Source organism: Lepisosteus oculatus, chromosome 9, assembly GCF_040954835.1.
Source record: "Lepisosteus oculatus isolate fLepOcu1 chromosome 9, fLepOcu1.hap2, whole genome shotgun sequence".
Lineage (NCBI taxonomy): Eukaryota > Metazoa > Chordata > Actinopteri > Semionotiformes > Lepisosteidae > Lepisosteus > Lepisosteus oculatus.
In genome coordinates, this window is record NC_090704.1 from 9,988,438 (window position 1) to 10,002,530 (window position 14,093).

General features: G+C 35.6%; 1 protein-coding gene across 6 annotated transcripts in view; it reads left to right on the forward strand.

Annotated features, from left to right (window-relative positions):
* The first annotated feature begins 825 nt into the window (after positions 1–825).
* abca4b (ATP-binding cassette, sub-family A (ABC1), member 4b) overlaps positions 826–14,093 on the forward strand; it is a 49,959-nt gene continuing 36,691 nt past the window's right edge. Inside the window, exons 1-8 of one of the 6 annotated variants that reach the window (XM_069194105.1) lie at positions 827–1,205; positions 2,202–2,275; positions 3,829–3,940; positions 5,398–5,491; positions 6,026–6,167; positions 6,837–6,976; positions 8,549–8,676; positions 12,133–12,330. In XM_069194105.1, the coding sequence (XP_069050206.1) occupies positions 3,875–3,940; positions 5,398–5,491; positions 6,026–6,167; positions 6,837–6,976; positions 8,549–8,676; positions 12,133–12,330 (768 nt within the window). In that variant the 5' untranslated portion in view covers positions 827–1,205; positions 2,202–2,275; positions 3,829–3,874. Of the gene's footprint in view, positions 1,206–2,201; positions 2,276–3,828; positions 3,941–5,397; positions 5,492–6,025; positions 6,168–6,836; positions 6,977–8,548; positions 8,677–12,132; positions 12,331–14,093 lie in introns of all 6 variants that reach the window. The other 5 variants (XM_069194106.1, XM_069194107.1, XM_069194108.1 and 2 more) reach the window with 5 other exon arrangements.

Below are 14,093 nucleotides of genomic sequence, written 5' to 3' on the forward strand. Positions count from 1 at the left end.
ACATGGGAAAATGCCAAGAAAAGCTGCCTTTTGATTTAAGACATGGATATATTACAGAACAAAGCAAGAAGTGGGTTATAGTGGTAACATTTATCACTGTCAAAAGAATAGTACAAAAATCATTACGTGAAAAAAAGAAAGGAACATATCTTGTACAAGTTAATTTTGTATTGAAGTTTTTAATTAAAATCTTTCTATGAAAGGGATAAGGAATGGGCTGCTTATTTAATCTTTTGAACTTTGTAAGGCTCTTTTTTTTAGAATGTAGTTTATCGTCATTGTATAAGTGTCATACAGAACAGTTTAAATCATAAAAATACTGTGTCCTTTTTTTAAACTTATGGTCACCCGTTAATTTTGTTTGGGGGGGAAAAAGCACAATGACTGCTTTGGCCCCAATGCAGTGTTTGAAATCTCATTTCTAAGATAAAGGTAACAAATTAAACTTATTTTGGTAGTGGATTTATTATATTATTACTATGAGTGTTGGTTGTTGTTTGTAACTTTTGAGTGAATGTGGTCATTGGTATCACAATCTTTTAATATTTGTTACATTAGTTTTGAATCTAAGCAGGGTTTGAGAATACATGTCTAAAATGTCTTACTTGTAAAATGTTCCCTTCACTTTTAGTTTTGTATTAACACCGTAAAATAATACTTCTGTAGAAAGACCAACATGTGTATCCCACCTGAACTTCTTTAACATAAAAACAAGCTGTATGCTCTTTATTATAGATGCCTTTATCTGTCTGCACTGCACCAGATTTGAGTGATTATATTCTGCACAGCCAAGATGTTTACAGCTACCTATCCTAATTAGTTATGTCACTTGTCCAAGCTCTGCGAGGTGTTTAATAAGGATTCAGACCTTCAGGTCTTTAGAGAATAGAGGAGAAATAAAACAACTTGAAAAACCCCAAAGCTACCCACACCGGACTACTCAAAAAGTTTCCATTTTCAGTTACAGTTTTGCATTTTATTATGCCATGTGATCATTCAACAAAATAGATTCTTGTTTTTCAAAGAGCTTGTCCATGTTGTAAAAGGAGATTAAAGCAATCTGATTACAAGTGCAAGCTAGTGTTGAGGGAAGCGGCTGTGTTTGCAACAGCATGTAGCCCTTGGCCAGGCACCTCAAACCTCAGGCCAGGGAATCTTCTATTTGTTTTTTAGATGCTGTACAACATATACATTTTCCTTCTGAGGTAAGCCACTTCTTAAATTCTGATTGTTTTTCTGTCATGCAATTTTGCCATCCGTTCAATAGGCAATGTAAACTTACGAACCATTCTTTTAGGATCTTTTCTATGACGTTTTCAATCTCTTACGCAGTATAGGTTTGGGGACGAAGTATTTAGAGTGCTGACCTCTATAGACCTCTGTTAGGTATGAAATTCATAGGAATTTATATTTGGATTCTCAGCCAGGATATAGAAATAAGTTGAGGTGATAAAAACTAGAAATACCATATATGTTTGCTCTACAAATTGTTCAATGCACTAATGTAACTATACACTTAGATACGGTCTGTAATTTGTGTATTGGAATGTTGCATTTTCTTCATTCAAGCCTCGAAATACCTTAATAAAATAATGTTCTTGTAATTGTTTATTTACAGGTTGATGTGATACTGGTAGCATTTCATCAAGCTGTTAATTAATTTATAGAATGTTTTCCCTGTAAATAACTGTCAAAGTCAAATCATTGGCTCTATTTGTGAAGCAAATCCACATTGAACCTGTTCCTTGTTGAAAAAGCAACACATTGTGATCTTCTCTGACACACAGGCAAATTAAGGTCCTGCTGAAGCTGTATGTTTCATGAACTGTTTAACAGAGTTTTATAGAGTAAAAGATTAAGCTGAATTTTATTTGGCAAAATATAGGTTAATGCCATTTACTATAAGATGTTTGTGTTCAACCTTAGGCCACTTCTCTCACTGGATTGCACAGAAATTATTTTATCTTTCACTTGTAAGAATTCTTTCAGTTTAGGCGTTTTTTTTATTTCAATAGCACGGCAAGCATATTTACAATCTGATTTGACATGGACAAATTGACTGTTATGTGTATTAATCAGTGAGGACTACAGACATTTCTACTCATATTCAAAGTAAGCCCGGTAGGAGCCGTTTACTGAAATGTCACCTGAGGATCAGGCTTTTAAGCAATCCCTGTTAATCCATTCTTTTTTATTTACAGTGTTTAACCCAATTCCCTTCAATTCAGCAGTTTGCAGACTGGGAGAAATAAAGTAATTAACATTTAATAAAAAAGTAAATATAATGCATAGACAATATAAAATTATTTTATTTATATAATTTAATTGATTGTGACGAGTCTTGATAGATTTTATATAAGTTTAACAAAGATAAAAAATGTAGCTTATTTTGTTTTTCCTTAATTGAGATGGATACTTGAACCTGGGTTTGCATGTGACATCCACCTTAGTTATTCATCATTACAAATTCATTCTGTAGTAAGACTGAGCTTAAATAAATATATGCATATAATCGGGCATTTTATAGACACTCCATGTTTAAAAGATTCATTTCTGGGGGACAGTCTTATGCCATTCTATTAAGTCGTTTGGTCTCTGTTGCATATTTGCTTTTCAACAAAAGAAAATGTGGCTGAACAGTGATGAACAACCTGTAGTCAAAAACGTATTGTGGAGTATTGGTAGTAACAACTCATATGAAAAATATTATTGTCCATTGAGTTTTATTTCCAAGAGGCATGAGTTTCTACTGACAATACATTTAGAAAAAGAGCTGCCACCTAGATACAAGTATAATAATCCAATTACTTAGATTAATGATGGATGTTTGTTGATCAGCCAGATTAGCCCATTCTTTATTTGAAGCAGCATGTTGGAGCTGGTGATGATCTAGCTGTTTGTGTTTTAGCCTTACATTGATAATAGATGTGTGTGTGTGGACCCTTCCTGTTTCTATGCTTTATATGAACCTTTTAGTGTCTAAGTCATTTAAATGTTTCTGCTGGGTAATATTCATTTTGTCCAAGAACAATGCATTTGAAAACTGTGATAATTAAATTTGAATTTAGTTTTGGCCCAGAGCAATGTATTTGTAGGCTGTGATAATTAAAGAAGAAAATATAGAATAATTTAGGAACGGTTGGATTAGTTACGTGGTTTTCCTGGCAGCCAAAGTATTTATGCATGTCCACTGGCATTTTTCTGTGTAATGATCACTCTACCAAACAAATAGTAAGTAGAAAAGAGGATCTTTGATACTGTAACAATAACAAAACTGCTGCAATGAATTCCATTTTACATTTACAGTTACCATTTAACAAACATACAATTTAAATTGCAATGAATTTTCCCCCGCAGACAAATCTACATTTGTTTACTAAATTATTAGACTTTTACTTATTTTTAACAAGAAACCAAGGTAGACTAGGGTACAATTATCCACAGCTGGTGTCTGAAGTTACTAGATTCTCCAATATGAATGTTTGTAATGCCTTTCAAGTGTGATTCCTCCTCAAAGCTTTCAATTTACTTTCAATTACTGTTAAGCTGACTCGGCAGCATTCCTAGCAATTTAATAATGGACCTTTAGGTGGTCCCTCCAACTAACCGGCAGGATGACTTTTTGTAATCAAACAGGATAACTGAAGTAAGTCCTACTTTGGTTTTAATTTTAGATGTCTAAATCAAACATACTGTATTGTTTTCAGATTTATAGCTTTTACTATTTTTGTCTCAGATTCTTGCTTTTTAAAATATCTGAGATAGTTCTGTGTTTCTGTTAACATTGGAAAAGGATTTAAATTATCGATACTGTTGGTTGTTTTTGAGGTTTCTGCGCTCTTCGACACCCCATTAGGGGTTAGGCAGGAGAGCCATGACCACTGGGAGCCACATCTACTTATTACTTTGGAAAAACTGGACTCTTCGCAAAAGACAAAAGGTACTGTTTTGTAATTTGGCAGGGTACAAAAGTAAAAGATAAATGAAACGTTTAAAGGTTTCGGGTTTTTTTTATATTCCTTAACTGATTACGATGATAATGATGAAAATGATTATTCCTTAACGGATAATGAGGGAGATGTGTTTTGACTAAACCTCTCTTCCATAAGAGAGGAAGCACGTTAAAAAAAACAACTTTGGCAACTAGAATAAAGTTTATATGTACATTATAAGTAGAGTTAGTGTATTATAAAACAATTTTAATTGTGAGTCATACTGGCCTGCAATAAAAATCCAATGCTGCCACATTTTAAGATATCCTACATAAAATAAGTTTAGTATAAGAGAGGAAAACTGTATGAAAGCAGTAAGTTAAATGTGGCTTTAATGAGCTCATAGTTAAACACAAAGTAATGTGTATACCCAATTCCTCTCTCTTGTAAATCTAAATGAATCAAGACAGGAACAAGCTAAGTGTAACAGTTCCTGAATTCACTCCATTGTTAAACTTCAGCCACGCATCCAGTGTTAGATTCAAAAAACATTCCAAAAGCCCCTTTGAAGTTTTGAGTTCCTTAAAGTAAAGGATACACTTAAAGATTCATGTCTACTTGACCTTGCAACTCGCTTGGTATTTCACTAGAAAAAAAATAAAATACTGAGATTGTTGTTGTAAATCACAAACATAAGTATAGATTGCATTAAATGAAAGCTTAAATTTAGATGAACTTTTCCTCAGAGACCTGTAGTTTATCTTACAGGGTGTCAATTAGAGAGTGACGCGTCAGCATCAAATCTACCACACACATGCCAATGGCTTTTTAAATAGAGAATTGGTGAATTTTACTACCCTCTTTCACTGTTCTAAAGAAAATGAAGAGAGATGCATGACAGACATACGTACACTGTGAGATGTGTGATATGTACATTATTACACTTAAGTTGTAAAAGGAACAGTGTATCTTATCTTGTCAAATTAGGGCACAAAGTTACAGGAGACATACGGTACTGCTTATCAGAGGAGTGACACATTTTTCATTGACTCCACTGTTGGTCAAAACTGCTGGTGCCCAGTAAATACAAGGAATGGCTGGTTTGGTAAAAACTAAGAACAGTTTTGCTGATTGAAACCAATCTGCTACCACACCAATCTGCCAGTTGTGCCTTGACACTTTAGACAGTTCAGGTTGCAGTCAGCTAGTGTCATGATCTGTGTTTAAACGTCTGACATCTGTGTCATTACAAAGTTGTAAAATGAATTCAGCAAGAATTGTTGACTAAAGCACTCATCAGTCCAGCTTAATTGTTTTTTTAAGGATTAATAACAATATGTAACTTGTTTGGTTTAATCGGTAGCTAGTGACATCACTGCTTCTTTCTTTAAAAAAACATCTAGATACTAATATTTTACTTTTGTGGTACTCAGGTGTTCAGGTCTTTGTTTTTTTTTCTCTCTAGCTTCGGTTCTTTGTTGAGATAACTTGGCCATTGGTTCTGTTTTTTGGATTGGTGTGGTTGAGAGAGGCTAACCCATTGTACCGACAACATGAATGTAAGCATGTACTTTCATTTAATATGGATATAGCTCTTTTCATGCATCTTTGGACTTTTCAATACATGTTGTAAACTCTCTAAAGGGAAAATTCTTGTCTTCAAGTAACAAAAAGTAAAAAGTCACAAGTGACAAGTAGTCAAAAAGTATCAAGTATCAAATATGATTATGTGGAATGTAGTTTTTATGACAAAAATGATCTTAGGTAAAGAAGATCAGTCCATACTTTCATACTTTAATGTTTTTAAGTTAAGGTTAAAAGTCATATACAATGTCTGCTTTTTGAGGTTTAACTCCTTGGCTTCATTGTAGAAATTATCATTCTGAACTATTAACATTCTATGTTTAGAAAATCAAAGATAAAATTAAACCTGTTACAGGAAAACTAAGAATCTTACAAAGTTTATTTGGAACAATTATAGTAAAAATAATCGAGCAAATTGTCACAATGATAAATAGGTAAATGCCAAACATCAATATTCAAATATCTTATTCCTTATGACAATTATTTTTGTATTATTTCACTTTGAAAAGGTCACTTTCCCAACAAAGCTATGCCCTCTGCTGGAATCCTGCCTTGGATACAGGGGATGTTCTGCAATGTTAACAACCCCTGCTTCAGATACCCAACACGTGGCGAGTCTCCTGGTGTTGTCTCCAACTATAACGGCTCTATGTGAGTCAATCAGTTAATCTAATTTGAAAAATTAAAGCTAGTCTTGAAAATTTTTTAAATCCTATACTGTATGTGGCATTTTAGTTGTATTTCATGGTCATGATTAATTTTCAGGGAGTTTTAAACTGCTTATTTTTCTGCTGTTACAGTACATCACGTTTTTTTTTATGATGTAACAGATGATACTGACAATCATACAGTATGTGAGAAGTGTGAAGCCTTCATCTGGGTGGATAAATAATGATGAATAAATAAAGACTTATCATCTTCACCCATCCATTCCATTCAACCACTTCATCCAATTCAGGGTCATGGGGATCTCAGAAAACAATGGGCACAAGGCAGGGTGTACCCTGGATGGAACACCAGTCCATTGCAGGGCACACACAGACACACACTCACACCAAGGCCAATTTTCCCAGTACCTAATTACTAGTATGTCTTTAGACTATGGGTGGAAGCCCATGTAAACATGAGGAGAACATACAGACTCCACACAGATAGCTCCCTAAGTCAGGAAATAAACTCTGGGACTGTGTGCTGCATGACAGCAATGCACAACCACTGTGTCATGGTGCTGCCTGGAAATCCTCATATAAAAAATAATTTATAGAGGTACAAGAGGCATTCTTATTTCCCTCTTATCTTTCTCAACTCATCTTCTTTCAGTTTGGCCAGATTCTACACAGATTCACAGGAGCTGCTCTTTTCAGACCCTGAATTCCAGCACTTGGGAAGGATGTGGAGGGAACTGCGAATCATGACTGAATTCATGAACGTGATTCGAACAGAACCTGCTCGAATATCAGGCAAGACGTGAAATCATATTCTGTAAAGGATTCTGTAATGATCCACCCCACATCTGATTGAGAATGATTATTTTACAAAGTAAGCATGAGCCTGTAGGCCCACATGTGTCATATATGGTCAAATTGAACTGTCTTTTTGACCTTTAATTAAATGAGGATACTCAATAATACACTTCATTCTAAGGATCAAAGTTAATTTATACGGGACCAGAGGATCATTAAGAAGAGATTGATGTGGACCTTGCTCAGCTTTTGATATCTGATGATGTCAGGTTGGAATATAGTAATTCTGCAGTATATATTTAAACTATGTGTTTAAGAAACTCATATCACAGTCTTGTGCATATTCTTTTTGTCTGTAAAGTTCATTAAGTCTTTTGTAAGCAAGGAATAATATTCTATAGACGGATATCATTAGCCTGACCTTGTCAGAACTCAGGATCTAAACATGGCTTAGGTGAGGCCTGGTCATTACTGGTTGGGTTCGGAGATGTCGAAGAAATCCAGGGTGCTAACTAACAGTGTTGATTGACTGATAGTTAATGCCCTTCCCTGTAAACCAGAATTTCTAATCTAGTGCCCCAGTATGGCAAACTACAGCACTGCTGTAAGAAGTGCTTTCTTTCCGATGAGACATGAAGGCAAGGTCCTGACTACTTGGTCTTTATGTTATATAAGTTATTTTCATTAAGATCTTATTGAATGTAGTTGTGCTTTTGCTCTAATTATACTAACATTTTATTCAAGAATATAATCAAATCTATCTTTTCTTTCTGATGTACATTAGATCTCTGGTTCTTGCACATCATTCCTCACTTTATTATCTCTGTGTTCACATCAAGCCGAAACAAAAACTGGAATATGATTGTAGCACACACTTTCGTAAAACACACACAGCTTGCTGCTTCAATGATAGCAGGGCAAGGCAAAGTGTGTTAAAAGGGACACTGTACTGGCGCTGTCCTTCAGATGAGATGTAAAACCAAGGCCCTGACTCTCTGTGGTCATTAAAAATCCCAGGCGTTTCTCGAAAAGAGTAGGGGTGTAACCCCGGCGTCCTGGCCAAATTTCACATTGGCCCTTACCAATCATGGCCTCCTAATAATCCCCATCTATGATTTGGCTTCATTACTCTGCTCTCCTCCCCACTAATAGCTGATGTGTGGTGAGCGTACTGGCGCACTATGGCTGCTGTCGCATCATCCAGGTGGATGCTGCACATTGGTAGTGGTGGAGGGGAGTCCCCATTACCTGTAAAGCATATTGAGTGGAGTGTCCAGAAAAGCGCTCAAAAAGTGTAAGCAATTATTATTATTATTAAAAGTACTCTAAGCTTCTGCACCTCTGACATGGTAACATACTGATATTTACATAGTCACCTATGTTGTCACCTGTGCTGTATTGCTTTGTCACAGACATTTTCATTTGCCAATTTTTTTATTGATTTGATTTGATTGCATTTTGCCAACTTTAACGTAATTAAAGCAAAATGCAGTCAAAAACTGCATGCTGCCTGTTAAGAAATCACTGTCCTGCAGACTTCTTGACCTGAGTTTCTCTCTCTTTGTCAAGGTCGTGGTGTCAAAATAGGAGACATTCTGAAGGAGGATGAAACCCTGACATCGTTTTTGTTAAAGGATGCTGGACTATCTGACTCAGTTGTTCATCAGCTGGTAAATGGCCAAGTGCGCCCTGAACAGGTACAGTATGTTAAAAATGTTCTTTTGAAAGTGAGAATGAATTATGCAGCTAAAAACAATCTGTAAGATAATTTGTATGATACTGGGAAAACACTGTATTGAACACAAATTGTTTTTTTTTTCTAATACGACCTTTTATAACTGTAGCCCAGGTGGGTAGCTGCGCCAGCCTGTGTAGTCTGCAAAGGAACAAGTAATAGGTTTATTCCATGCTGAAAAAACACAACCTTTTGTGAGAATTCAAAATGACAACTTTTACTTTGCTGTCCCAACGCATTGTGGAGAGCGCCATATAAAATCATATATTCTGTTTGCCTTTGTTTTGCTGTGATCAAAAATAAAACTCCACAGTAGTAATGTATGTCTGAATAATATGTATTTCTTAGCTTTGTTAATAATTGTTTAGATTTTGGTTTTTGCTGTCCATTATCATTTAATTGCTTTTTAAAGTCTTCATGCTCTGATGACAGAACTTTTTCTTAGCTCTCTGATGTTTAATATTGATATACTGTAATATGTGATCAATTCCTTATTACCCTCTGATGTAATCTTAATCTTACACTCACAGTCAGAAGTTTCTTATGAGCATGTCATAGTTACCAGTTGTATTTAGTAAATTTTAATCTTTACTTTGAGCTTCTTGTTTGTGTTAAAATGAGCTGTGTATTAAAAACCTCAGCAACATAACATTCACATCATGCAGGTTGCCATTAATCTAAAAAAACACTGTAAGATATCCACTGCAGGGAGAGAGCATGTAGCACTGGCTGCCTATGAAAAAAGCCCTAGAATGACATCAGTATGTGAATGGTTCTCAACAAGCTTTCATATGTAAATGCATAAAAAATGCAAACCATCAAACCTTTCATTGACTTGGCCTTTCTCAGGCCTAACTGATTCACTGAAATGGCCTTCAGAAGAATATGCTAGCTGGATAATTCCTTAGCGACTAATCACAGGATCCTCCAGTGATTCACAGCTATCAGTGTACCTTTGTCTGTTTGTGATTAGGATGACACACTGTTTGGCACACACCGTCTCTCAAAAGGTAGCCAATTAAACAGAGGATTTAGCCATAAGCTTTCAGTGCAAACGGAGCCAGCACAGCGTGATGTAAAATATTCTGGATGATTACTGATTGTATGATGGCTTGGACCTAAGTTGTAGAATATGTGTAGTGTTGAATCATCAGGGGACAGCTGCCTTAGTAACTTAGTAACTCCATTTCCTTTCTAATTTTGCTTTTTTGCTTCAGTGTGGAATTGAACCACATTTATGACTCAAGTTTCTTATTCTTGCACTTTGACTAATTAAAAATGACTTGAATTTAGAAAGACTGTTATGTCTGCCACTAAAAGTGACTGTACAGACTCTTCTGGACAACACTGAAGTGCATTTAGTATTTTAAGTATGATAAAAATATTGGAGAGTTTTTTTTTAATATTTTTCAGAATTGCATATACTTTATTTTACTTTTTGCTTTTTTATTTGAGTTTGTTATAAAGATAAATTACCATACAATTGCACTCTTCTAGTTTTATTTCAACGTAAAAATGATACGTTAAATCCTGAAAAAACAACGACAATATTGATATTGACAATAACTTAGACAAACCATTTTCTATGATCGGGGGTCTTACACTTCACTTTTATTATAGAGGTTGCTTTTCATGATCTTAATTAATAAGAACTTCAGTATGACAAAACACAAGTTAATATAGACCTACAATTGCCTTTTAACTTGGATAAAGTTCACAAAGCCACTCCCTGGGAACACTGTTTAAAGATTTAGAGAAATTCCTGGAACAAAATCCAAAGATTTTATCAAAGAACGCTGAAGAGCTGGAGAGGTACTTATGCTGTTGTTTAGAATGTTTCTTGAATTAAGTGCTTTTCATCGTCTCTGCTAAACATATGAGACAAGGAAACTCAATGGAACTGGTGCAGCCTCTGAGACCAGTGTAGTAAATTCCATTCTGTATTTTTTCCACCCAAGTAAAAAGCACACAGAACAAAAAGCCAGTTGCATGACATCCTTGGAGATTTTCTGGCTTCATTAAGCTGCTAGTAAGCAAACAAGCAAGATGGACTGGGTGGTGCCTTTCCTTACTGTAATGCTATATATTAGTTTAATAGTTGGAGTATTTCTCAGTCGCAGTTAATGGCAACGTCAGCTCAAAGATTTGGTTCAAACCACCAAATGGAGACTGGTGTGCCGACAAGCGGACCCTGCTGATGTGGGATTAACGCTAAGAAAGAGAAAGAGTACTGGTGTTGAAATAGATTTTAGAAATAATATTTTAAAAACACCAGCAAATAAGACAACTTGTTGAATAATTTATCTGAATAATGAGATGAGAACACTGTAGATTAGCTCTGTATTTTACTGAGATTATAAGTCCATTACCTATTGAAATGACCTGTTATGTGATTTTATTCTCTAGTAATCCAACATACTTACAAGACTTGTAAATAGGTTTGGATTTTATATACTATAGTTAGGACGTTTTAGAACTAGAGGTAAACCTCAGAAAATGTCATGTTAAAAAGGTTTTCTGTTTGAATAATGAATGTATGCTTTAAACACCATTGACTTATGTTCCCGTTGAATTGCTGCCTTAAAATTAAAGTTGCAATTATCAAAAGCAGGAGTTTTTCAGCATTTATCTAGGGGAGATAAATAAAGTTTCCCACATAAAAATTAAGTTCTCTCTCAATTGCCAACATTTACATTTCATATCTCATGTTATTTAATCTTCAGTTCCTTGCTACACATTTCAAAGTCAAATTACATTCTTTTCTGTTTCCTGTTTCTGACCTTGTGCTTTCAGCACCTTCTGTTTAAATCCAGAGTATTCAGGAGGAAATGCCTTTTGCAATAACTACTGACAGCTTTAAGGAGTTATGCTTTTTAAACATTCAGAACAGCATTCCTTATCTTTATGAACTTACATTTTCAATTTATAAGACTTTCTCCTCAAAATCCTCTAAATAAACAGCTGCTTAGTAACAGAGAAGAAAAAAAAAGTATGATTGTTTGCCTTCTATTTAATTACATGAATAATATGACAAATAAAATAATAGATAAAAACTGATACATAATGTATTTCTGATTAGAACCAAGTTTTTCTCTTGATGGCAATGGTATTGAATTGCTGGATTCAGCTATTTGTTAAGATTTACTTTAGGGTTTCCGTTGTTTAGTTTATAATTTTATAGAATTTTTTAGGAAAGTTTACGTGATATTTGTTACTGATACACTGTAATGCCAGTATATGGGAATGCTTTACTCACTACAATGCCATTTACTTTAATGTGATTTTCTTACTTTACAGGTTTATAAAGACATATAGAGCATTGCATTTCAACTTGGAAATAGAAGATGATAGGTGAAAAATACTAATAGTAAGATCTGAACTTTAGTTTTCTTAACAAACTCTTCATAATTGTCCATAGTTCGCTCATGGAGTCCCAGATCTGCAGCTGAAAGACATTGCTTGCAGTCAGACACTCCTTGAACGATTTATTATCTTCTCAAGTCGCCGTGGCCTGTATGTAGTGCGCAATGCAATGTGTGCACTGACACAGCAACAACTCCAGAAAATTGAGGACAAGCTCTATGCCAACATCGACTTCTTCAAGCTCTTCCGTCTCGTAAGTTTTTAATTCCTGTGTTTTGTTTTCAAGCTTTCAAATAATGTACACGTTGCTGCAAGCTTTGACTCAAGTTTCAAAAGCTAAAATATTGATTTTTGTACATTTATTTTTATCTTAAATTAAATGTCTTTATTTATATTTAATCATTTCAAAGCTGGATATGGTTATATGAAATTTAATGGTATTACAGTGCCTTGCGAAAGTATTCGGCCCCCTTGAACTTTTCAACCTTTTGCCACATTTCAGGCTTCAAACATAAAGATATAAATGTTTTATTTTATGTGAAGAATCACCAACAAGTGGGACACAATTGTGAAGTGGAACGAAATCTATTGGATTTTTGAAACTTTTTTAACTAATAAAAAAATGAAAAGTGGGGCGTGCAAAATTATTCGGCCCCTTTACTTTCAGTGCAGCAAACTCACTCCAGAAGTTCAGCGAGGATCTCTGAATGATCCAATGTTGTCCTAAATGACTGATGGTGATAAATAGAATCCACCTGTGTGTAATCAAGTCTCTGTATAAATGCACCTGCTCTGTGATAGTCTCAAGGTTCTGTTGAAAGCGCAGAGAGCATCATGAAGACCAAGGAACACACCAGGCAGGTCCGTAATACTGTTGTGGAGAAGTTTAAAGCGGGATTTGGATACAAAAAGATTTCCCAAGCTTCAAACATCCCAAGGAGCACTGTGCAAGCGATCATCTTGAAATGGAAGGAGTATCAGACCACTGCAAATCTACCAAGACCTGGCCGTCCCTCTAAACTTTCAGCTCAGACAAGGAGAAGACTGATCAGAGATGCAGCCAAGAGGCCCATGATCACTCTGGATGAACTGCAGAGAACTACAGCTGAGGTGGGAGAGTCTGTCCATAGGACAACAATCAGTCTTACACTGCACAATTCTGGCCTTTATGGAAGAGTGGCAAGAAGAAAGCCATTTCTCAAAGATATCCATAAAAAGTCTCGTCTAAAGTTTGCCACAAGCCACCTGGGAGACACCCCAAACATGTGGAAGAAGGTGCTCTGGTCAGATGAAACCAAAATCGAACTTTTTGGCCACAATGCAAAACGATATGTTTGGCGTAAAAGCAACACAGCTCATCACCCTCAACACACCATCCCCACTGTCAAACATGGTGGTGGCAGCATCATGGTTTGGGCCTGCTTTTCTTCAGCAGGGACAGGGAAGATGGTTAAAATTGAGGGGAAGATGGATGCAGCCAAATACAGGACCATTCTGGATGAAAACCTGTTGGAGTCTGCAAAAGACCTGAAACTGGGACGGAGATTTATCTTCCAACAAGACAATGATCCCAAACATACAGCAAAATCTACAAAGGAATGGTTCACAAATAAACGTATCCAGGTGTTTGAATGGCCAAGTCAAAGTCCAGACCTGAATCCAATCGAGAATCTGTGGAAAGAGCTGAAAACTGCTGTTCACAAATGCTCTCCATCCAACCTCACTGAGCTCGAGCTGTTTTGCAAGGAAGAATGGGCAAGAATTTCAGTCTCTCGATGTGCAAAACTGATAGAGACATACCCCAAGCGACTTGCAGCTGTAATCGCAGCAAAAGGTGGCTCTACAAAGTATTAACGCAAGGGGGCCGAATAATTTTGCACGCCCCACTTTTCATTTTTTTATTAGTTAAAAAAGTTTCAAAAATCCAATAGATTTCGTTCCACTTCACAATTGTGTCCCACTTGTTGGTGATTCTTCACATAAAATAAAAAATTTATATCTTTATGTTTGAAGCCT